The sequence below is a fragment of the Leptonotus elevatus genome, chromosome 13 (genome assembly GCF_054856555.1).
Source record: "Leptonotus elevatus isolate MCC_2025b chromosome 13, RoL_Lele_1.0, whole genome shotgun sequence".
Lineage (NCBI taxonomy): Eukaryota > Metazoa > Chordata > Actinopteri > Syngnathiformes > Syngnathidae > Leptonotus > Leptonotus elevatus.
This window is the reverse complement of record NC_141251.1, coordinates 3,079,962-3,104,475: the sequence shown is the minus strand read 5'-3', so window position 1 is coordinate 3,104,475 and position 24,514 is coordinate 3,079,962. Positions and strand designations below refer to the sequence as shown.

Here is a 24,514-nt window from a genome sequence, read left to right as displayed (position 1 = left end):
ACAGAGGTGGCAAATCCTGGTCCAGAAAGTAAAAACCCTGCCACAGTTTGGGTTTAGCCCCATGTGCTAGATAGCTAACTCCCCGGGTGCTCGGTTACATGCAAGGGAGCTAGCATAAGGGGCTAAGGCCAAACGGTGGCAGGGTTTTTACTTTCTGGACCTGGATTTGCCACCTCTGGAGGCGGGATAGTCCGTCAGCCCAGGACACGTATAGACAATCTACAATTCACACCTATGAATAATTTAGTTACTTTAGTCTAGTATCTAAGTAAACCAAGCCTGGTGGATGGGCAAGGAAAGCTTTGGTGAGCCGCCAGGCTAATAAAACACTGTAGGGAAAGCCTGAATCTTCAATCTGCGGTCTAATGTGCATCAAATTTGATCTTTCTTGACTGGTCAAATGTCACTTTCATTATCGCCTTTCAACGCTCCCATTTTTAGCTAACTTTTGGAGAGTATTGTTCCATCAAATCGAGAACCCAATTGATATCGGACGGATGTTACATCTCTCATGAATGTCCATGTGTGTTATTACTTATTTACTTCTCTCAAAGAATCAAAAGCAACTTGCAGATATCAAGCCTCATGAATATTGTTTACAGATTGATCATAATATATTGACGAGCTGTCGTCCGTCAGGAATGGGACTCGTGGGCTGATGGGTGATTTAGCGCCGCGGAATTGCGTCGGTCCCAGCGGGTTTCTCCGAGATCTTTAGATGCTGCTCTGGCTTCAATTACACATCGCAAGCAGATATTCTCGGGATAAGAGCTGAACATATATTTTGCGCCAGGAAAGATGATCTGTTCTATCTGCTGTCGTGTCTACCTCGCAAAAAGAACCCGTGAGGATGACGTGACTTTTAGGACATGCCTGATCATTGACAGTTTAATGCGGCTTTAGCGCATACATTTATTGACGGCGAGGGGCCTGCGAAGACAACTGGCTCCCTCTTTGACAATTATTCGGCAGCACCGTCGACGGTAAATGGACCAAGGGGGAAAACATACCTCTGGATCCAATCCGCTGTTGCTCTTATTCTTTTTGAAAACAAAACAGGCAGCCTCCGGATCAGAGCTGAGATAAGTTAACCTGCATCGAGCCAGGCTGTCACACTTCACCGCCGTTCCAAGTGACCCCGATGGCCGCTGAGATTACAACAGCTTGAAATTTTGACCAGTGCAGCAGTGCCGATTATTTTATTTTTATTTTTTTTTTTACACCTGGGACCGGTTCAATGTACAGCAGTTAGGTCTGTTGAAATTAAAGCTGTAACTCTGCAGATTAATTTAAATTCATTAAAGCATTAAAAAAAAATTAACTCAATTAACTCAAGATTAGTTGTACATCTTTGACGGATCATCTAAGCGCAAAGTTACCTCGACAGCGCTGGAGAAGTTTTGAGAAGAACATAAAATGCCTGTTAAGCTGAACTGTTTCGATCATTGTATTTTAAAATTATTGTATTCAAGGATTAAAAAAAAGCTAACGTAATAGTTTGGAAACTAAATATACTTACTATTTGATGACTTTACATCGATTCCAATATTTTACTGATATATCTGTTAAAAGCTCTGTAGAACATAGCAGTAGAAAAATGTGATTAAATTGCGATTAATCACAATTAATTACGGAATTTGCGTGATTAATTGGTTAAAAATTGAAAGCTTTGTCAAACGTAGTAGAAAACGGCGATTGAATTGCTATTAATTACGGAATATTGTGCGATTAATTGGTTTAAATAATTTTATAAACAAAAACATGAACTAAAAGCAAAACATGATTAAAATACTAACCTAACCTTACCGTTACGCTGAATATTGCACTTTTTTCAGTCCAACAAGTCAGTCCCATCTTGGGCTAATGGGGGAAAATAGTTGGCTTTCCATCATCCACACATTTGTATTCAAATTTTCAAGAAATGCTCAACTAAAACTGAATGGAAACGCTAGAAATTCGAAAAAGGGCCCAAAATAGACAAAAAGGTGTTTACGCTTGGAGGGGGTGGAAGCGTATCGAAAAAAGAAAAATGCAAATTTTGCCTATGGAAACGCTGACACGTCGCATGTTTTGACCGTATATTACGTCACACGTACGTTTGTAGTCAAAAAGCAATGGCGGACGATAAAATAAAGGTATGTTTGGGGGCACGACGAAACAGAAATCTTTTTGGATTTAATTAAAGAAGCGAATATTAATGCACAATTTCATTATACCGCCACCTAATGCGGCGGAGTCCCCTCTCAATATTCGCAAAAGAAGAACGGAGGGAAACGGGTATAACTCAAATGTCCGTTGTGTGCATTCTCAGTAAATTAGCTTAAAAATGTTGACGCAATTGGATGGAAACCTGACTATCGACACTCGCTAGACACGTTTTTATAATGTCCAGTTTATGTTGTGATTTGATTTGAGACGTTGGAACGACCCGGCCATTCCAACGTCCGCTCCTGATCTTGCTCTCTCGGGTCACCAAAATGTATTTTCTTTAGTCTCCAACTGGTCCTGGTTCGGGACTGCTGAGCTGATGGACACTAGTCATGTGCGCTAATCTTAATTTCCTCACACTCCTGTTCCGTCTCGCACCTCTCGCACCGACACAGCCATCCGTCTCCATTGGGAGGCAGCTGCACAAAGAGGCACTTGTTGCTGCACTCCGTAAAAGAATCATTTGTCAGTTGTGCAACAGCGAAGCGAGCCGCCGCTCGAACCGCCGCTCGAACCGCCGCTCGGTGGCACACCAGCGACCACGAAGACGACTGTTGGTTTAACGGCGGCAGGCAGGAACGCTCGTGTACATACAAGTCCGCCTGCCGGTGATCTCATCCCTGCGCGCATTCCTCGCACCGGCTCTCATTTTCCCACAAAATGTCTTTTCTTTTCTCTCTTTTTCAGCCAAAACTGAGCTGGAATCGCAAGAGAAACAACTGGCAGAGACTCAAAACACGTAAGCCCTTGATCTTTCTTTCATGATTTTTTCCCGCAGCGTCTTCACCTCTCTCCGGTAGGTGATTCCTCTTATTCCATTCCACTGCTCTTGTGCGTCAAAGTCCTGATTTGTGAGTTTGGAAGTAAAGGCCAACAAAAGGGATGTTAAATCCAACAAAGCCTTCAATGCCATATTCACAGAGGAACGTAATCTTGCCGCTTTTGTCAATATTTAGGGCTTCTGGTTCCCTCGGTTGTAGGGAAAGGTGCAGGCCATCGTTCCGGGGGGCCTCAGTAGACGGGAGGCCCCCCCCGCGCGGTGTCTGCGTTGTTTATCTAAGCGGAGCAAGAGGAGACAGCCTTGGCTCCAGGTTTCTGTTACGGCTGGCGAGGAATGCGTTCCTGCAGCACACTCCAAACAAAGAGAGCCCCAACCTGTCCGCTGTATTGATCCACTGCAAACCGCCTCGCCGTTCAACACCTTGACGTGCGTCATCCCGCGGCACCGGCGGTTCTGATGGATCGGCGGCACCTCCCACTTTTCCGTCAAGGTTTCTTTGTCTGCCGAAGGAGACATTCCGATTGGAGCGAAGGGGGCCGCCCGCATACATCAACATCACGTTCGCATTTCATTAACGCAGTACACGTTGTCATCTCCATCTGTAGCCGTTGACAATTGACTGAGGTCTAAACACGTTTTTATGTTATTTGAGTATCTTGGGCCAGATTTAATTACTTCTTAGTAGCCACAGTTCACTTGATGAAGGGGGTCTGATAAGTTACTTTCATTGTTTGTCATTAAAATATTACCTGAAGGGTACTCAGAGGTGTGCAGACACCCATGACCTTTCCTAGTACCTGGCGATTCGATTCGTATCACGATTCATAGGTCACGATTCGATTCCATACCGATTAATCCCAATACAAATCTATAAATTGATGATTGCGATTTATTTTTTATTTTATTTTTTACTCAAATTTAGACAATACTAATCAGTAAACTTGTACATGTACACTGTAAGATTTGTATGAAAATGTATATATCTGAAAATTCAGGCTTACATTTAGCACTGCAGTCTGTTTCATGTTTGAACAGCACTGGACTAAAATATTAAGGCTTAATGTTCCATTAATATAACATTCTTCCATGCTTAATGTGTGAATCCTAACCCTAAGTAAGACATTTTGTTGAATATTCCCATAAAAAAATGGATGCTTAAAAACCGATTCAGCCGCATATCGAATCGATTCGAGAATTGCACGCTGTAATATGGCGACATATTGCCGAATCGATTTTTTTCCAACACCCCTAATTTATGTATTTATTTATTTACTAATTCATTAATTGTTATTTAATTAATTACTACTGCATTAGTGTAGGTTTGTGATACACTACAGCTCGTTCTGGCTTAAGTACAAATCTATTCTCTGAATTCCCTGTTTTGTTTCTAAAAAGCATCAAACTCCAAGATAAGCGTCTGGATTCTGCATATTTGCTTGACGCCGCCAATTCTTTTTGCAATAACTGAATTGTTGTTTTATCTCATGTTGTAATAGTTTTGTCTGGATTTTCATGTTTTCTTTTTTGTTCTCCTCTTCCTTCAGTTTCTTGGAGCTGAGCACATCCTTCTCCGTCAAACCCAAATCGGGAGAAAAAGAGGCGTCACCCAACTCTCTTTTCGGCCCTTGGCATGAGTTTTCCACGGATTTTAAAGAGCAGTGGAAGAAGCAGAACAAACTGATGCTAAAGGAACGGTAAGTTACACAGACCCCGGATTAGCTAGAGAGATGAATAGCCTGTTTGTTCGCTAGCTACATAAATAGCCAGATCAAGCCAAGCTAGCTAGCAAAGGTGAGATTGCAAATGTTGCAAAGTTAGCCTAGCTTAGTTGTTTTTTTTTGTTGTTTTTTGCTAGTAGCTAATATGTATTTGTCTTTTAGCTAGCTAACTTTAAAAAAAAAACTAAGCTTGGCTAACTTAGACTAGGCTCACTTACATAAATCTTGCTATTTATGTAGCTAACTTGCTAGCTAGTATGTATTTGTCGTTTAGCTAGCTACTCAGCTACATAAATAGCCAGATAGAACAGTAGCTAGGTAGATGATAAAGAAAATTGTCACAGCATCATAATAAGTTGTAGCATTGAGGAAGTATCCCAATAAATCGAAATATAAAGAAATATAAATATAACAAAAAGAAAAAAGAAAAACATGCCAATGCCAACAACTAAAACTAACACAAATGCTAAACCTAATGTATCTTACTTTACTTATTTGTTTTATTTGACTTGGTAGTTAGTTCAGTCTGTTTAGTAATTTTTCTTCAACCATAAAGCGAAGGTCACTTCCGTTTTTGAAGCAAGCTAACAGCTAACTGTTAGCTACTCCCATTAAGTTATAGTGTGATCTGAACACACAAAAAAAAAAATTTGATTCAAATATTATGACCTTTATGACAACGATAATTCAACAAACGTTCTCGACTCTTGAACAAGTTGAAGTGGATCTCGTGCACTCTGTCGATCCTGTCGTGGTCATTCCGATTCGCAAAGGCAAAAGACGCGAAATGACCCAAAATCTGGGTCTTCACCCTTGTAATGAAAAGAACACACGCAGCATCCATTTGGCTTCCAGTGCTACGATGGATACGCTGATAACAATGCATGTCGACAGAAAGCAAATTGGTCCATTATGCCACATGCCACATTGTACAGCAGGAAAGAATACAAACATTTGAAAGCATGAACTCTTTGACCTTTTGCCCCGAGCTGTCATGCAGCTTTTTCGCTGTGCGGTGGCGGTCGCACAATTAAAGATTGTAATCTTCCCTCACGGTGGATTGTTGTGCAAATGCAACAGAGCTGGCACTGACAATTTATTCTTGCCCGCTTTTCACATCAAGCCCAAATCATTCTATTAGTCCCGAACTGGTTTGCTTGACCTCATCCGTTATTGCTTGTGAGTCATTTGAAAGACTTTTGATTTGAGCCATATCATAAACAGCTGGAGGAAGCCCAGCAGGATACATTGTCACAGACTTTCTATTCTGGCAATGTTAAACTTGATTTTTTTTTTTAAATGGGAGATCATGATTATTATATTCTCAAAAATAATGCTAACTTTTCCTCTTAACATTATGACCTTATTGTTGTAAGAACAACAACTTTATTTTTCATTGACCCTTATACAACACTATTCCAGTAAGAATTATTTTTTTATGTAAAGTTTATTCTCAAGAAAGTCTGACTCAATTGTTGAAATATTAACACTTTTTTTTTCTTTTTTTTTTGGGAATCAACCCTTGAAATATTTTTGTAAAATGTAATTTTTTTTCTTGATAATATAATGAATTTATTCTCTGAAGATTTGGAGATTTTAAATGTATTCTCTAAAAAATCATTACCAAAAAATATTACAGGCTTACAAAAACTAGAACTTTTTATCTGGACTATTTAAGTGGACTGCTTTTTATATAGCTATTCTATATAGTACAAGTTTTATTCTATCATTTGTTGTTCTTGTAATAATAATAATAATAATATTAATAATAACAATACAAAATTCTCCACAAATTATTCTGGTATTTTCTTTACTGGATTATTTGTACCTTCATGTGTTATCCTAGAATTGCCAACATTATTGTTGGAAAGTTCTAACTGTGAATACTTTTTTTTCCCCCCTCATAAAATATTACTTTGTCTAGAAAAATGGAATGTCATTTTGCCCTATAATAATAGAATATATTCATTTTTTTTTTTTTTTTTATGTGACCCCATAACTCCATCCCAGTGCACAAAACACCGCAAACCCAACAACAAATTCCAACGCATGCTGCAAGAATAACGTTTGCGTCTGCTGTATTTTAGGCTGAAGATGGCGGAGGAGTGCTTCAGGAAGGCCAAAGAGAAATCATCCTACGTGGTCACACCCAAACACGCAACTGGAATAGTGCGTCATCGTTATTCTTCTGCGAGTCTAATCTGCTTTTTCTCTAGTAGCCTCATGGGGAAAAAAAACAAAACAAATCTCGTTTCTCTTCCCCCAGAAAGCGAAGCTGAGCCAGAAGATGTAAAGCAGAGAACGATAATCGCCGAGGCTACTGCGCAAGTACAATCAGACGTTTTTTTTACTCCTGTCTATTCGTTTTTAGAAATAAATGTAATACTGTTGTTTATGGCGAGTTGGCCCGTTTTAAGCGTACGCAGAGTGGAACGCTCGGCTCGTTCCTGGCAGCACTTATTGAATTATTGCTTGCAAAAAGACAAACTCAAGCCTTGGGGATTAGGGAGGAGATGCCAGAAAATGCTCACTGCAAATTCGTAGCAACGCTATCCATGCGTTGGATTTTAAAAGCCATATGGAGAGGATTTTTTTTTTTTTTCTTTCAGTGCAATATCTCAGCCTATTTTACAAGCAGAGAGTTTTTCAACGTAGATCACCCCTGACAAGAGTGCCTTATCACACACGAGATGACAAACGAGTGCTGGACAACATGGATTTTACAGACAAATCATTTGTAATTCAGTATTTCTATTTCAAGGAAACGTGGCTAAGACATCTTTACTTTTATCTCACGACATCCTGGTGGTCACATGTTTAGCGCCGCCTTTTGCTGAATCCCCCTAAAAGTCAACGTGATGTGATGTCATCAAGCTAATGTCGCTCGCGTCGTTTTAATTCTTATGCGGTTCATATCGCTGTCATGTGCTAAGAGGATCATGTGACATGTTTTGGATGGAATACCTTTTGAACCGTGAAAACGATGTATTTATTGAATAAAATAATTTACATGAATTTTACATTTTAGTGGGCTGTTCCTGTTGCTGTTCGTCAGTGGCCATGCAAAGAAGTAAAAAAAAAAAAAAAGTTTATATGAAATAGATTTAATATACTTTTTTCACATATGCACACATACATAACATGTTTATATTGATGTATATATTGCATTGCACTTGAAATACACATGCAGCAGTACAGCCTGTTCTCACTTGAATTTTGTAGGATTTTGTGCAAAAACAAAATGCACGTTCATCTGTAGAACATTTTTATTGGGGGATTTCTTGGAAAAAGCTAGGAATGTTCGATAACACTTTTTTTTCCCAACACTAAAACCAGATATACCAAGTACTTTTCAAATTTCATGAATTTAATGGCAACTTTCTAGGGATGTTTGAAACCACTTATTTTTTCAGACTGATAAGAGTACCGATAACACTGCATAAAATATATATATATTTTTTAAAGCAATGATAGATTATTTTAAAGAAATCCTTATATATCCTAATAGCATTTTTTTTGCTTAAAATTGCATGATATTTTAAGTTTCAAATTTCTACAAAGAGGTCCATCACAAGTAATGATACCTCGAAATAAGGCCTGGTATCGGCCTAAAATCGATACCTGGTCAAATACTTGCCGATCCCTACAATTTTCTATTCTTATTTCTAGTTTGTCATTGTAAAATGGCCACAAGACGGCGGCTGCTGCCATCGTAAGTGCTAGGGATGGGAATCTTCGACTGTCTCGCGATTCGATTCCATTCTGATTTTTGGGTCTGCGATTCGATTCAGAATCAATTTTCAATTCACAATGCTTTTTGATTCAAAATGATTTGATTAACAATAATTTGTACTTAATTTTATAGATGTGCAAAGAATCGTCATGATCTACTCCAGTCTGACTCGCTAATGCTAATTAGGGCGCTACTAGCGGCACTTTTATCGCTCAAACAAACGGCTATTCATACAAAACGCTTCAGGAATGTATTCAGAGAAGCATCTTAACATTACTCACCGGCATATGCGCTTCCTACGCTCCATAAAAACTTTTATTGGAATAACCTGATCGGGACTTTTTCCTTCTACTCTCGAAAGCGGCTACAACTTAACAGAACACGAGGAACCACACTGCCCCTAAGTGGCCAAATTGAGTACAACATGAAGAGTGCTCCCAATAAAGGCACACATAAACAAGGGCAAGACAGTATAAAAATATAATTGAAATAAAATCGATTTTGGGACATTTAAAATCGATATTGAATCGTACAAAATGAGAATCGATTTATTTTTTGGGGGCACACCCCTAGCAAGTACTTTGAAGTAAGGCCAGGTATTGGCCTGATACCGATACCTGGTGTCGGAACTCGCCCATCCCTAGAAAAAGCCTTTATTTTTTTGAATGACATTGAAACATTTTCATCAGTGTTCATGCTTGAAACCAAATAACGGGAAATAAAGTCATTGATGCATGCCCACCTTAGTTGTAGTCTGTCTGAGTTTTTGTATGATTTCCTACTCAATTCTTGTGAGAACATGTTGAGCATTGTTGTTGTTTTTCATATTGTTTTCGTGGTATACTTGCGTGTCCAAACGGGCAAAATTCTTTATCGTGTTGCCGCTTGACAACCGATTGTGCATCACTTCGAACGCCAAAGTCAATCAGAAGGATTCAGAAAAGTAGTAGGCCTGAAATATCTCCGATAGTTTTCACAGTTTGGGTCCAGGATATTGTTTCGATTTTGGACCCCTTACCCTGGCAGCAAAGGAAAATGTCTGGTCCAGTCTTTGAACATGTCCTCAGTCTTTGATTGAATCAGTGTCTTCCAGGGCTGGACTGGCCATCTGGCGTACATGGCAGACGCCCGGTGGGCCGGTGTCCTTTGGGGCCGATGCGGTTGCTTATTCAATGATTATTTTTCCTCCATTTTACCCTGAGAGACCGGCCCACAATTAAGAATATAGAGATCAAACCGAACCAATAAACATCAGTGGGTAGAGCTACGTGGTAGCTAAGGGCGGTCAGGAATCGGGCTGAACCAGCCGGGCCAGATTATTTGCGCCGGTTCAGTCCTGGTTTCTTCCCTCTGAAGTTCCAAGCAACAAGAGACCGGCCGCGGTCTTCACAGCTTCCCGTGGCCGCTCACGTCCACAGACATGCAGCGACACTGTTTGACCCGCTGCACTTTGCGGTGCCGGAAGGGGGGTTGCAGGTCGGGACAATCCAGCTGCACCGTCAGCTGCGTGACGCGGTGCGGCCTGCAGAAGGAGCACGACTGAAAGGGCTCCTGCGCCGCCGCCGCCGCCGCCTTATTTTGGCCTTTTCTTCCTTGTCCTCGATTGTGGGCGTGTCCCGAGCCGCTGGGCCCCATGTGGCGGGGGATGTAGAAAGAGTTGCACTGGCCGTAGCAGAAGCGGTTGACCACCGTGCGGCTGCGGCAGCCGTCCTCGCTGATGGTCTGCCGCAGGGGTTGGGTCTTGCACCAGTCCCGGCGCAGGTAGCGGCGCTCGGTCACCACCAGGGCCTCGCGACTGGACGACAGCACCTCGGGCTTGGGTTGGAGTAGCCGCTGGTGGCGCTCGGAGGACAGGTTCCCTTTGGTCTTGTACGGCGACGGGACGTAGCCCTGCGGCCGGGACTTTTTGCGCTCAGCCGTGATGCAGAGCGCTCCGGCCAGCAGGACCGCGACGGTTATTCTCCACAGCATTCTAGACGGGACGGAGACAAATGAGCGCGTTAGGACGAAAACGGGGAAACATCTGTTATCGCGTGTTTTTCGCAGAGCAGCGACGACGTACGAGTCGCAAATGAATACAAGCCGCAGGACCAGACGAAATATGGGGGGGAACAAATGGGGCGAATTCTAGTGCAAATAATGCGATAGTACAGAAACGGGTGTGAAGGAAGTACGTAGAAGTGATTCATCTCGACTAAGAAGCTTATTTAATTATTATTTTTCTGTCCTTCCTTCCTTTTCTCGGTCTCTCCGTTGGTCTCTTGAGGCCTCCCTGATTTTATGTTTTTTGGATTTGTTGGGGTCTGGATGTTTCTTGGGCTGGGGAGGAGTTCTGGTGGGGGTTGTCTGGTCGGTGCTGGATTTCACCTTCCTTGGTTTTCTTTGGTCCCCTCGGGTCTCCTGGTGTTCGGTTTAGGTGAACGGTATGAGATTTTTTCTAATAGGTTTTCTGGTGAGCTAACAAATACACGCACGCACGCACGCACGCACGCACGCACATACACATACTCACCCACACCCACACACACACACGAAAAAAATTATAAATAAATATATATATATATATAAAAAAAAAAGGAGCAATGATGATGACATTTCCGAATGAACAATACTGAGCTCTAAAAAAAAAAAAAAAAAGAAGAAGCTTATTTAATTTTATGTGCATTTTTTCGAAATCAAATCATCTGTTAGCCTTTTTATTTTTAAGAGTAATGTAAGATGAGTTTTGAACTGTTTGGGTTATTTTAAATCGTTAATACAGGCAATTCTAAAGATTTCTGTAGGCGGCGTCAATTTCTTTTGGTTCTTCGCTATTTGCGGCGGGGCTCGATATTTATCTCGCACGAATAGTTGGGATTCCCTGTATTTGCTTTTTCTCTCTGTTATGCAAAAACCTCCCCCAAAATAAACAAAGCCATCCAATCAAAGGATGCACTTCGACACGCATAATGAGAAGGGGAAGTTGATTTTATTGGTCCAGTTGCCGTGTAAAATAATTGGGCCGATGTTTACTTTAGTCATGAACTGTGCTGCAAATATGTAAACCGGCACCGGAGGGGCCCATCTGCATGCCATTAGGGGGGGGGGGGGGGGCAGAACCCCCCCCTAGTACCCAGTCCTCGTTTTGTTCTCCTTGCTGATGGACTATTGTTTTAAAGCTGCACTGCGAATGACCCGCCATCTCTCCGATTGTCTTCTGTATCGTCCTCACGTCATAAAAGGGAAAATTGATCCCGCGTCTGCCAGCGTGCGCGCTGTCAGTGTTTTTTTTTGCGCCAGCACATTTTTGACCATCACTCAAGCATCTTTTGAGCAGATGTTCCTGAAAAGGACCAACAAAGAACCAAAGCGCCTCAAGGCCATCGTGCGCTTCTATTGAGCGAGTGGTCTTTTTTGCTCGGCGAACGTCTCCGTTTTGCTTGCTCAGCGACCTGCGACTCACCCTTGCCCGGCAACAAATGACTTGATGGTTAATCCGCTTTGGGGTTTTGACTCCTTTTTGTGACGCTAGTGATCCCCGATGTCAGCGACGCTTGCGCTTCAGTCTCGACGGCCAGTTGTCCAACCTGCTTCGATGTCAGACGAATTCTCGTAAGGATCTTCTGAGGTTTTGGAACGAGTGTGTTGTTCTAGCTCTGTTGTACTTTTATAGAACGGTAGTTGTGGTTTAGCACAAGAGTCCACAGAGAACCCTTTCAGAGTCGGGTCCTCAGTATACGACGGTATAGATGGCTGTACAACCGAATTTTATTGTAAATATGACTGTGTTGGCGTAGGTTAGTGATTCTGACAAATTTGACAAATTTGCGCTACGTCGCCGCTGGGGAAGCAGATATCTGTCAAAAAGTGATGAGCACAATGGTCAGCATTTAAAAGGAAAAAATCCTCATTTCAGAGTTGCATCCGGTGCCTTGAAAACATTGGCTTCCCGCTCCTTACTGTGTTGGTGCTCCCTCTGCTACCCTTTTTAGTCACTGTCCACTTGGAAGTGAGCCAATTCTCAGATCTCTGTGCTGCGGTCAGCAATGAACTGGATAGAGAGAGCGCCACACTTTTTGGTGTCATTTGGTTTATGGCCTGGAAGTGTTTTTTTTCTAGGGGTGTCAGGCGATTCAAATTTTGAATAGGAATTAACCACGACTTCAATAGTTAACTCACGATTAATTGCAAATTTTGATGTCAGTTTTAAATGTACAATAAAATGGAAAACGTTTTTTTATATTCTTGTTAACATAAAATATAATATAATATTCATCACATTAAGTTAAGATTAAAAAGATATACTGTAAAAAACGAGTGTGATTGATTTGTGTTGAGGTCATTTCTCTGCCACCAGATGGCATAATTGCCTTTGTAAGACATTGGTGACAGCTCAGTGCATTTTTCTTTTCATATTAAGAGCTTGTGAAATTATTTGACCCCACAAATCTCCACATTATTATTAAATGTATTACTGCTCAATTTTAACGTGGACGTGTCTGCTACGTTGTGACTGGAATTCCCCCAGGACAGGATTTCCAAGTAATTGCGCGTTTAAAAAAAGGGTGGCGTTAAAAGAACTTTAAATTAACTCAAAAGTAAAACACTAATTTTGACACACCTAGTTTTTTTCATACAAATATTTACTGTAATTCTGGCCTTACTTGCTGTGTTCGCGTTAGACCGTCGGTCTGGAACTCCCTCATAAACCAAACCAAGGACTCCCTGTAATCCAACAAACAAATTTTCACTTTTATCTATTTCGTGATTTCTTAATTTTTAATTTTAGCAGTTTTAGTCCTCCATAACACACATCTTGATAGATGCTTGTTTTGACCACTTTTCCCATCGACCTCCATGTAAAACGCTCTCATCAATCAAAAGTAGCATGATGGAGTCCTCGTCTGGATTTGAAATTCTACTTCTGACTCTCATCCATCCACATTTAGCTGTTATCCAGCTTGCGCTCAACCTTTTTCAGTCAACAATGTATTTCGGACTGCGGGAAAAAAAACCCGTAGGAGTGATTCTTTTGTGAACATCCCAGAACCCCAGAAGCTTCTTTGTGCGATGCGCCAGTGCTATCCACTGCTCCACTGCGTCTCCCTCTCTAAAACTGTCAAACTCCCCAAAAGTCACCGATGGGATGATCGAAACGAAACGTGTGTGCAAAACATGACAGATGGCCCCGAGAGTCTGCAGCCGAGCTTCCTGTCTCCACGCCTACAAAAAACCTGATAGTGCCAGTCCTGACAAGCTTCTCCTCATCAATCCTGCGGTTGGACAATCTGAGGGCTTCGGTTGAGGGATTTGAGGCTTTGGAAAGGGGGGGGGGGGGGCTGCTGAGGTGCGGTGGTTAGCGGTCTGAGTAAGGAGACAGTAGGAACGGGGGGGGACGAGGTTTTGGGGTCTCTCCCCACAACTTAGTTTTTAAAGACCCCCCCCCCGCCTCCACCACCCCAACATTCCCCACTCCGTCACTGCGTCTGACGCTTGCACTAATCATTCCAGGGTCCCGCCGGCGGAAGGAGACTGTGGTTCGAAAACGCCATGCGAAGCGGACCTCTCTGTCTGCCGGAGACTAATATCGCCCACGTAAACATCTCCGCGACTGCAAGCGCAACCGCAAATACTTTGGGGGGGGACATGCTTCACTGAAGTGTGGCAGACCTTGCTTCCAAAATTCAGGCCTCTAATGAAATTACAAATACCAGAACCCAAATACCAGAGAGAGAGAACACAACCATTAGGCTTTGCTGCGTTTTATTTTCCACGACGGCACTTGCAATATACGCTAATGGCTTCCCTTTTCAAAGCCTGGGCAGGATATTTTAAAAGACGCCGTCACACTGCAAAAAAGGACAGGAGACAATTTAAGGAAAAAAATATAGCAAAGTAAAAAAAAAAATGATTACTTCAAGTAAGCAAAATGATCTACCAACAGAACAAGAAAATGTTACTTAAATTTTCCTGTAAGATTTAAAAAAAAATATTAGGCCCATATCATCCACAGCGGTCTTGAAAATCGTATTTTTAGACTTAAAAACAAATCATATTGACTTGAGTTTTAAACTGTAATGTATAGAATTCATTTACATTTGGCTTGCGTGTCAAGCAGGGAGGCAACAGTTTTTTTTTTCACAGGGATTGAACCCACAACCTACCACCAGTCCACTGGGCTGGTACTGGAAAAATAAAAAATGAGATTCGTAAACATAACATAACGAACCACTTCTAATGAGCTATATTGCACTTTTGTTTGTTTTCATGCTTGTATTTTTTTCCATTTATCTTTATTGCTAGATTATGCAAAATCTTAAAATAAGAAAATTCAATTTATGAAACCCCAGTTCAGGGCCTTTGTTGTTGGTTGGTCGTCATCTTAAAATGTGGGAAATGCTTGTTTTAAGCCTCACAGTACATAAAACTCGCTGTTAACATTCAATGCCAAAACTTTTTGATCAAATAAGACAATTAAGTAGTTTTTTTTTTCTTTTTTCTTTCTTTTTTTTTTTCTTTTTTCTTTCTTTTATTTAAAAAAAAAAAGACAATTAAGTAGTGAGTATTGTAACGTCTCGAAAGAACGCCACCGGCAAACGTTGTTCGGGATGTCAGCCTTTTATTTTAGCGTCAACAAACGGAAAACCCACCCAAACGTGTCGTCCCTTTCCTCCCGCGAGACCCGTGTTGTTGCGTTTACTCACCGTCGGACATAAGATTGCTATACAGAAATGGCGACGCCGAACACACAATACACTTAGTTCGTTACAGTATCTTAAAAAAAGCAGAATGTAAAAAAAAAAAAATAATAAAAAGTTACATTTAAGAAACGATATCTTACGTAAGATTTCATTTTTTTTTGCAAACGGCGTCGTCGCAAAGGAAACCGAAAACCAGCAGAACCTGGTGTCTCATTTATCGCCGCGCCTCAAACGCATGCTGCAAAGTGTGTTTAATAATAAGAGAGCTGCTGCGTTGAACTCGCACGTCCACGCGTGACCGCACACGAAATGAATGTTCTTCTTTCACGTAAACCAAGAGGAAGTGTGTCATTATCTGCGTTTGGGCTGTTGGGCCCATTAACAGTCGGGATGGATGGATATTTTTGTTTTTTTCCCGAGGAGGAGGAGGAGGAGGGGGAGGAGGAGGGGGAGGAGGAGGGAGTTTGGGTCTGCTCCGCTGTGTCAATGTGTCAAACGTTAGCATCGCCAGGAGGTTGCTCCAGGCAGTTTGGGCAGCCTGTTTGTCACCGCAATCCATCTTGATAATGACTCGCAGATATTGAGCTTTTCCCTGTAAAGTACCGACTTAAGTGCGAGAAAACGCCTTTTGCCTCGGCAGCCAAATGGAACGCTTTGCTTTTGCAAGTGAGTGACGGCCAATTAGAGATACTTCTTGCTTTCGAGCGGCTCAATCAACACGGGGGCAACTCACTCTAAGATGGTTGACGTTGGCCTTTGTCCAAAAAGCCACAAACGTAAATATTTCACAATAAGATTCCACTTAATGTCATTTTATTGATTATGCTAATTCATCAATCAATGTCTTTTTGATTGATTTGAATATTTTGGACAGTCTTTCTGGCTTTGTAGGAACAGTTTGCAGCATGAAAATGGATGCTAAAAAATGGAGTTAATGTGGAAGAACTTGCCAACACTAACCTTTAACCTTTGGACCAAAGACCTAACGAGAGTTATTGCATCTTTACATTTCTGCCGGTTTTATAACCAGCCATCCAATTTTAATGCCATACTCGGTCCACCCGCAATGACAAAAAAAAACTTTTTCTAGGACAAATTTGTCTTTAAAGGACTACTGTAAAAATAAATCAATAAATAACCTCCAAATTTTTTTGTGTTTCACATTTGGAAGTAATCGGTCCAATTTTTCGTGGATGCCTGGAAATGGCAAAAATTACCCTAAAATGCCTGCTTTAAACCAAAATGTCTCTTTCCCTGTGTCGTTCCAGCTTTTGGTTCTTGAGACTTTTTTTTGTGGGGCTGCCCATGCTGGACCTGCAGTCCTGAAGTCTAAGGCTTCGGAGGGTTGATTTTTTTTCAAAAAGATTATGTGGCTGTGAAATGAACTGAATGACAAAAACTACAATTTTTCACAATTTAACTTTGCCGATCAAGTGCTTCAAATTTGGAAGTCATCGGTCCAATTTTTCGTGGATGCCTGGAAATGGCGAAAATGACCCTGAAATGTCTGCTTTAAACCAAAATGTCCCACTACCCGTGTCTCTTCAGCTATATGGTCTCTTGAGACTTTTTTTTTTTTTTTTGTATGGCTACCCTTTATAGACCTGCCTATCAACTTTCATGTTGCCAAATCAAACAGGCTTCGGGGGGCTGAACTTTCCAAACAATTCCTGTGGGTGCTACCAAGACAAATTTTTTTTTTTACCTAGAATGAAAACCTGCAGAATTTAGTGAGTTCTTGAGTAAGACAAATGGCCTTTGCAGTGCAGACTGCGGACAAGTAGGTCAAGTTCATCTATGAAATGTCTGCTTTAAACCAAAATGGCAGACTCCTGTGTCTTTTGAGCTATGATTTCTTGAGACTTTTTTTTGTGGGTCTACCCAGGGCGCGAAACTGGCACACACAAAAAATCAACCCTGGCGTTTTAAATGGCTCTTGCCTAATATGTAGTTCTGCCCCTGATTGATGATGGGCCAGTATCTTGGTGCAAAAATGGAGGAAAAATAATCATTAAAAAGCACCGCATCTGCCCCAAAAGACCACCGGCCCACCGGGCATCTGCCCTGAACGCCAGACGGCCAGGCCAGCCCTGGGTCCATCCGTGATAGAGAATGCTGAGCAAATTTCACGTTGCGAAGTGAAACGGGCTTCAGACTGAGGCCTCGCTTTCCCCTCACGTGTCAAAGCTTCTATCAAGCCGCAGTTTGAAAGTCTTTAGCGTTTGCTAAAAGGACTTGTTGTGTGTGGCTAAAGAAAGTGTAATGTGTCAGCGCGCTGGCTAAATCCTCTTGTAACGCCGGCGCCGACTGTACAGGGTGGCGCAGTCGCCGCAGCGGTAAGACGGATCAGAAGGCAAAACATAATGGAGAAAATATTTTTGGGCGAACCTATGGATTGCGGGTGTGTTGCACAGATTATGATTTTGGACCGCTCGTAATCTTACTGAGATGTTCTGCCGTGGCAAACTCACAACTCAAATTGCCGGCAATCTGCGGCCACAAATCGCAGTCATTTTTTGCATGACACTTTTATCTAAGAAGCACCTTACGGAAACCTTCAAGTTGGGAGATTTGGACTCTGGGTGGGCCCCCCCGGTGGGAGTCAACCGGCCCACATATTGACTTACTCAATAAGTACAGATGCTCCGATTACACGCTGCTGTGGAGCAAGGAGGCGCGTCCTGCTCAGTGGAAGCAGCTCCACTGTTCAATTTCAAATGGGCTTTTCCCCACTTTTGCCCTTCAATTGATATACAATTTGGAAAGATGGTAATGCAGAAATCTGTCAACTTATTTTTCCATATATAATAATAGTTGAAGTGACTGTAATAATTAATTTCATATTGGCTCTTTTTTTTTTTGGGTCTAATTCCAGTGGTGTGCAAAAAAGGGGGCCAAATGCGGTGAGGAGGAATTGACCCGAGGCGTTCATTTTGTGATTTATTTTGTGTGGTTTTTTTTCTTTCTTCTTCTAAACACTTGTTTTGTAGCTCCACAAGATATCGCGTCCACTTTCACTCAAATAAGATTTCATGTTGACTTTTGGGCCTAAATATCAGCTAATTTGCAAAAAAAACGATTAGCTCTTCTTTAATGTTTAGTCCACAACGCAAACATTGACACTCTTGGAAGATACATTTCTAGATTTAAGGACCCATTTTTATCCCCCCATGAAAGCCGCTAATTTGCTTGACCAAACCTCAATTTAACATACGCTACATAAAAACAGTTGGATCGAAAATAACCCTACAATGGATCAAAAATGGACCGATCCTCTACTTCTGGGTTGTTTTATACAAAATGACCCAATTTTTTGACCCAAGTAAAGGATCTGATCAATATTTACAAGTTGTTTTACACTAAAAGATCAATTTCTTGACTCAAAGTTGGGTGAAATTGAATCCATTTTTAACCCATAATTGGCTAATTTTCGATCCAACTCTTTTTAGAGTCAAGAAATGGGTCTTTTAGTGTGAAACAACTCATAAATATTGATCAGATCCTTTACTTGGGTCAAAAAAATTGGGTCTTTTTGTTCAAACAACCCAGAAAATTGGATCAAATTGACCCATAAAGTGGATCGGTCCATTTTTTGATCCGTAATTGGGTTACTTTTGACCCAACTGTTTTTAGAGTGTAAGCTGACAACTAATCAATGAACGAATCCATCTGTTCATTACTTCAGCTCTAAATGAATCTTTTGATCGCTGTGATGCATTGAAGTGCCGAAGCGTGTGTCCAGTGAGTAATACCTCTCAGCGCGGCAGTAACGTGTCGAGGATGCGGTCCGGGCAGGTCATTCCACCTTCGGCGGTCCTTGCGTCCGCAGCCAGGCTCCGGTTTCCATGACAACAAAGTCGGTACGTATCCCCGAAGTTTACTTCCCCTCCCCTTGCTCTTCTCCAAAAGTCAAAGTCTTGAAAACAATAAGTTATCGGTCATATTGTTCTCGTCTCTTGGGCCCTGGTGTGATGATGTCTCCTGGATGAAGGTTCGAGCGAGCGGCTCCAGGTCTTACAGTGAAACCCTCTGATGACGGCTCTCGGTGTGTGCGTGCGTTTGTGCGTAGTGAGACTGTGAGAGTGTTCCGCTGACTGTAAAGTCTTTCGACTTACTTTGAAACACTACCAGCCCCTTTCCCTCCTCAAGAATGGGAGGCTTTTTTCCTATTGGCCCTGGTCATTGTGTGATTCAAGCAGCCTTCACTCCTTATTTTGTTTGTGTGTGTGTGTATGATTCTTGGTTATAAAAATGACAGCCCCCACCACCCCCCCCCCCTCAAATCTTTCTTAAACTACTCTTTAGTCGTTTATCTGAATTTGTTTGTCTGGAAGATTCATCACATTTGGACTTTCGTCACTGGAGGATGTTATGAGGAGCTTGGATGCTAAATTGACTGTCACCTTTGTGAAGTATTGATACTTGGAATCTAATACACGATGTAGAATGTTTCCAGATTAACTTTTTTTTTTTTAACTAGGAGCACAGTGGCTCTTAACCTAGAAATTTTTGAGACACAATATTCACATTTTCCCTCATTTTCACGGTATTAATGATAAGTGAGTTGAAGTGGCAAGCAGAGGTTTGTCAGCTAAAAATAAATGTAAAAAAAAAATAATTTAAGAATAATAAATAAATCAGCAGATGCGAGTAGATGAAAAAGGTACTCAACTTTTAGGGTCAAAATGCCACCACTTAGAAGCTGTCTGGACCCCCGTAAAATGGTATGACTAACAATGCTTTAAAAAATAAAAGAAAGAAAAGAAGATGACAAAAATACTGTATTGTAAATAAGAATTTTAAAAAATCTATTGAAAATGTGGAAATGGAAAAGGGGTACAGTAAACAAAATGGGAAAAATATTCATTGATTAGGGAAAAAAAAGAAAATAGCGAAAAATGTCTTTAAAAAACAGGATAAGTGGTGAAAATAGAAATAAACAGAAAAAATATATAAAATGTGAAAAATTAAATAAAAAACAAATAGAAAAAAGTCAAATCAGGAAACTGGAAAAATTAAAAGAAAAAAAATTAATTGAAAAAGTATAATTTAAAAAAAACGCAAAAGAACCAAACGAAAAAGTAAAAAATAAATGATTGGGGGGAAAAAGGGGGAACTAAAAAGCGAAGATTTTTTTTAGTGTAGAAAGACATTAAATTGGGTAGTAAAAGTTTTTTTAAAAAGTAAACTAGGAACAACCCCCAACAAAAAAAAACTTAAAACAAGAAGAAAAAGGGGTGACTATTATGGGACAAAAAGGATCTCGCCAAAAATATATGAGTTAATTCATGTCAATCAATTCTGCAAATAAAGAAGAAAAACAGGATCATATAATACTGTAATAATTATACCCAAAAAATAGCCAGTAAACATAATTGCACTAATGTTGATGACAGCCCGTCAAGCGTTCCACAGTGTGTGTTGAGATGCCCTCTTCTTTCCATCATCCATCCACTTTCTGGCTTCTTCATTTCTTTGGGAAATGAGCTACCCCCCTCTAGTGGGTGAAAGGCCGACCTGCACGCTGGACGACTGAGGACAACACACGCACACGAGCCACAAAATCAGACAGAGGGCCGACTTTAATCATACAAGTAAATAAAAGTGTCTTTAAATATGGTATAAAAATAAACGCAGAGAGAGAAAAAACGTAGTTATGTTTCACATAAGACAGCAGACAGTAAGTATCCTCCTCTAGTTTTTTGGATGTGACTCTTACAAGTGCAGTGGAAACCGATTACGTGCTGATTATTGTAGTGCAATAAAATAATGCAAAGCAAAAAAATAAATAAATAAATGCACATTAAACAATCATAGTAATATAGGTGTATGTATATATATATTGTATATTCATTCTTCACAACACTTTCCCATAGTGTGACAAAGTCTCTCTGAGCTCATCATCATGTAAAGCAAAGACATTGGTTAGATTTATCATTTGAAGCTTATTTATTTTCTATGTGTGTGTTTTAATTGACGTTTATTTTCTCTTTCTTGTCCCTCTCTCTCTCTGACATCATTTGTTTTAGCCGGAAGTGAAAGAAGGCCTCCGATCCAGCGGTGAGGATGGAAAGCACGGAAACAGAACCGGATTTAACCTTTTTTTTTCTTTTTTCTTTTTTGCATCTCACAAGGTTTGTCAGCGTCCTCACAAGTCAAGTGATGCCTCTTGTTTTTTTTTTCTTCTCTCAAATCTAATGTCAATAACTGTAAGAGGAAGAGAGAGAGCGGTAGGAGCATCCCCGCTCTCGGTGGACGTGCAACGGCTTGGTGGACGACAGACAAACGGATCGGGCCTGGCTCGCTCGTCGCCCGGCTGGGCCGATAGACCACGACGACGACGACGATGATGATGGAGAGATGACATGGCTGCTCTCCATGTCGCAGAGAGAGAGAGATGGCATTGATTTTTCTGCTTCTTCTTTTTTTTTTTTTTTTTTTAAGCATGATGGCACACGACTGGTCCGTCGCTTGTATCCTGGCATTCCTCCCTTACGATGAAAAGAGAAACAAAGATGTGGAATGAGGGTGGGGGAAAAAAACCGCATTGTGGGCTCCCTCTAGTGGTTTGCAAAAGTATCACTAAATGTCAAGTCAACATTTTCTTTTAAATATGTTGTATGCACCTCCACTAGTCTAAACATGCTATTCCATTTAATATTTTGTTTGTGTGATCTAAATTAAGCAGCAGAGGTGGCAAATCTAGCAAGTAAATTGCTGGAGGTCAAAATGTGTTGTGATGAACCAGGACAACAAATAATTTATCGGAATCTACCATCTTTGTTGTTCACATTCAGAGGTGGCAAATCCAGGTCCAGAAAGTAAAAACCCTGCCACAGTTTGGCTTTAGCCCCAGGTGCTAGCTAGCTAGCTAGCTCCCGTGTTGCTCGTTTACCTGCTAGGGAGCTAGATAGTGGCTAGCTAGCTAGCATCAGGGGGTAAAGCCAAAAATGTGGCAGGGTTTTTACTTTCAGACGCTAACTAGCTAGCTCCCTAGCTAGCTCTCATGGCGCTCGTTTATTCTACTAGTTAGCTAGCTAGCATCGGGGCTTAAAGCCAAACTGTGGCAGGGTTTTTACTTTCTGGACCTGGATTCGCCACCTCTGTTAAGCAGCAAAAGCCACCGGACGGCAAGTCGACAGCAAAATGGCCGCCCCCTGAGATGGAGAAAAAAACGGGTGGACTTTGTTGCCTAATTCATAAATTCACAAACGTAATATTAATCAGAATTCCGTGTTGAGTCTTGTGGTGGCACGTTGCAGTATTTCATTAGTTGGTGGCACACCTGCACCATCTAATAGGATCCAAGTGCTGACAAAATGGATGGCGACACATAATAGCGATCATCATGTGTTTATCCAGGGCCTTACCTGGAAAGCTTTCAGAAGAGGTTCTTGCTTTTCTGTGAGGAAAAGAAAAGAACGCGATAATGTAGCATTAGCTTACGCAAATATAACTCATTATGTACATTTTAAATCATGATTCTTGATTTAAAATAATATATCTATGCCTAGTGCTCTGCCTATTCCCTCTTTCTGTGTTGCTCCAGTGTGTGTTCCAATAATCTTATATATTTGACATTGTCATTTTTGATTAAAACTGGAGCGCCAAGACACTTGAAGCAAGCACACAACCTTTTTGTTTTTTTTTCCCAAGAACTGTTTGTTATTCTACTCAAAATCCACATCCTTGTTAGTAAGATGGTATGTTGTTCATCTCATTTCTAACCTCAATGCCAACATTCACTTTGCCAGGATATCAGGTCGACGCGTCTCAGACTAATTAGACACTGTGGCTGATTAATCGAATGACGCCAGCCTCACAATTCAACGCTATGCTTCATTGTGGCCTACATGCTAGACAGGAGGCCCGATGAAGCGCCCCGTCATCACGCACCTGGAAAAAAAAGTCTATTAATAAGCGGCTTTTATCCTCCCCGTGCACCTCTGCCATTGTTACATGCAGCACAGATGTAGAATAATTTGTGCTCACACGGGGATGTGTACTTCACGCCGCTCACACTGAACTCCCCATGAACCTGCGTGAGGTTTATTCCTGATGCCGAGTGGGGAGGGGATCACTGATCAGTTGTGCTTAAAAGGATTCCACAGGCTCTGTTTTTGTTCCGGAAGGCAGTGGGAACCAAACCATGACCAAATGCTACTTCTTCAACTCTGGCAACAGACTGACAAAGCAAAGTAAGACTGTTTTTCTGCTGTCATGTCAGTACAAGTGGCAACGCAAGATGGCTGCCCTCTGGCTTCAGACACGAGGGGCTGATTGACAGTCCATTTAGTCCATGGGGAAAAATTTGATAACTTCTTGCACTAAAATGGGACATGTGAAAATTACTTTTTAATTGATTTTATATAAATTGCTGGGTCTCCGTGAAGTGTGATTTATTTATTTTCTGTTACTTGCCTGTTTTTTGTGTGTGATATGTCAAATTATATTTTCCCCCATACAAAATAATTTTATATAAGCACCAGAAGACATCAGATTATAAGAGAATTTCTTAAAAAAAAAAAAAAAACAGCTGTCATAAGTCTCAAACTAACACTACCAATAACAGTTGTTACTGATCCTTTTCATATGGTGTTTGTCATGTCAATTTTTATTTTTTCCCCCCACACAAAATAATTTTATATAAACACCAGAAGACATCAGGCTAGAGGATAATTTCATTTTTTAATGAACAGAATAAAATAAATAAATAATAAAATAAAAACGGCTCAAGCTAGCACTAGCATGAGCATCGGTCCAACAGGATTAGCAGGAAGCTAGCAGGATTGGCGCTAGCAGGTGCAGCTAAGGGGTGAACTAATTAGACGACAGGATCTTCCATCAAGCTCAAGAAGACCTTTGGCGTCATTAGCACGAGGTAAGTCACATTTTTCATCCACTGTCGCCAAGCAGGGCGCTTCAATAATTCACAGCATATTAGCACTTATAAAAGTGCTTGTCCTGTGCCCTTGGTCTGTAAGGTTTCTCGCATAATAAACTTCAGAGCTAACATACTGTGATGTTGTTTAGTTGCTTATATGATTAATGATCATTTGTGGTGGTTTCCGTTTTACTTTGTGGCGTTTGTGGCTACTTTAATACTATTGCTTGAAAATAAGTGTTGGAGAGACTGCAAGTGTTTGCATTTTATAATGAAGGAGACTTAATAGAAAAGCAACTTTTTCATTGCTCATATACAAGAAATTGGTTTCTGGAATATCTGCCCACCCTTAATATGTGAAATTAAAACAAATAAATATTTTTGTTAGATGCCCGTATTGGGGGAAAATGATTTGCGAAATCACAATGAGGCTAATTTTCATAATCTGGCATCACTGGAGAGCAACGCCATAAAATTAGGGTGATAAATTTGTTGTAAATGTTGATCTTT

At 41.0% G+C, this 24,514-nt stretch overlaps 3 protein-coding genes and 1 long non-coding RNA gene across 10 annotated transcripts in view; 2 read left to right on the top strand and 2 right to left on the bottom strand.

The window, feature by feature from the left end:
- The window catches only part of fmn2a (formin 2a), a 54,613-nt gene extending 32,676 nt beyond the window's left edge, over nucleotides 1–21,937 (top strand). Inside the window, exons 14-18 of one of the 3 annotated variants that reach the window (XM_086093406.1) lie at nucleotides 2,896–2,947; nucleotides 4,534–4,683; nucleotides 6,795–6,876; nucleotides 6,974–7,035; nucleotides 18,844–21,937. In XM_086093406.1, coding sequence (XP_085949532.1) covers nucleotides 2,896–2,947; nucleotides 4,534–4,683; nucleotides 6,795–6,876; nucleotides 6,974–7,000 — 311 coding nt within the window. In that variant the 3' untranslated portion in view covers nucleotides 7,001–7,035; nucleotides 18,844–21,937. Of the gene's footprint in view, nucleotides 1–2,895; nucleotides 2,948–4,533; nucleotides 4,684–6,794; nucleotides 6,877–6,973; nucleotides 7,723–18,843 lie in introns of those variants that run through there. The other 2 variants (XM_086093405.1, XM_086093407.1) reach the window with 2 other exon arrangements.
- grem2a (gremlin 2, DAN family BMP antagonist a) lies at nucleotides 7,651–19,261 on the bottom strand. The gene is made up of 2 exons (XM_086093412.1): nucleotides 18,873–19,261; nucleotides 7,651–10,412 (listed from the first exon to the last, which is right to left on the bottom strand). Exon 2 carries the CDS (start codon nucleotides 10,409–10,411, stop codon nucleotides 9,827–9,829), a length of 585 nt encoding a protein of 194 aa, XP_085949538.1. The 5' UTR covers nucleotide 10,412; nucleotides 18,873–19,261; the 3' UTR covers nucleotides 7,651–9,826.
- Nucleotides 20,685–24,514, bottom strand: part of rgs7a (regulator of G protein signaling 7a) — a 64,774-nt gene continuing 60,944 nt past the window's right edge. For all 3 annotated transcript variants that reach the window (XM_086093409.1, XM_086093410.1, XM_086093411.1), the window contains exons 17-18: nucleotides 22,491–22,522; nucleotides 20,685–21,611 (exon numbers count right to left, since the gene is read on the bottom strand). In XM_086093409.1, the coding sequence (XP_085949535.1) occupies nucleotides 22,502–22,522 (21 nt within the window). In that variant the 3' untranslated portion in view covers nucleotides 20,685–21,611; nucleotides 22,491–22,501. The remainder of the gene's footprint in view (nucleotides 21,612–22,490; nucleotides 22,523–24,514) is intronic.
- Nucleotides 21,955–24,514, top strand: part of LOC147163484 (uncharacterized) — a 61,432-nt gene continuing 58,872 nt past the window's right edge. For all 3 annotated transcript variants that reach the window (XR_015096934.1, XR_015096935.1, XR_015096933.1), the window contains exon 1: nucleotides 21,955–24,001. This is a non-coding gene — a long non-coding RNA (uncharacterized LOC147163484). The remainder of the gene's footprint in view (nucleotides 24,002–24,514) is intronic.

Excerpts from the sequence above, each read along its gene's own strand:
- grem2a (XM_086093412.1), bottom strand. The coding sequence starts at position 10,411 with ATGCTGTGGAGAATAACCGTCGCGGTCCTGCTGGCCGGAGCGCTCTGC.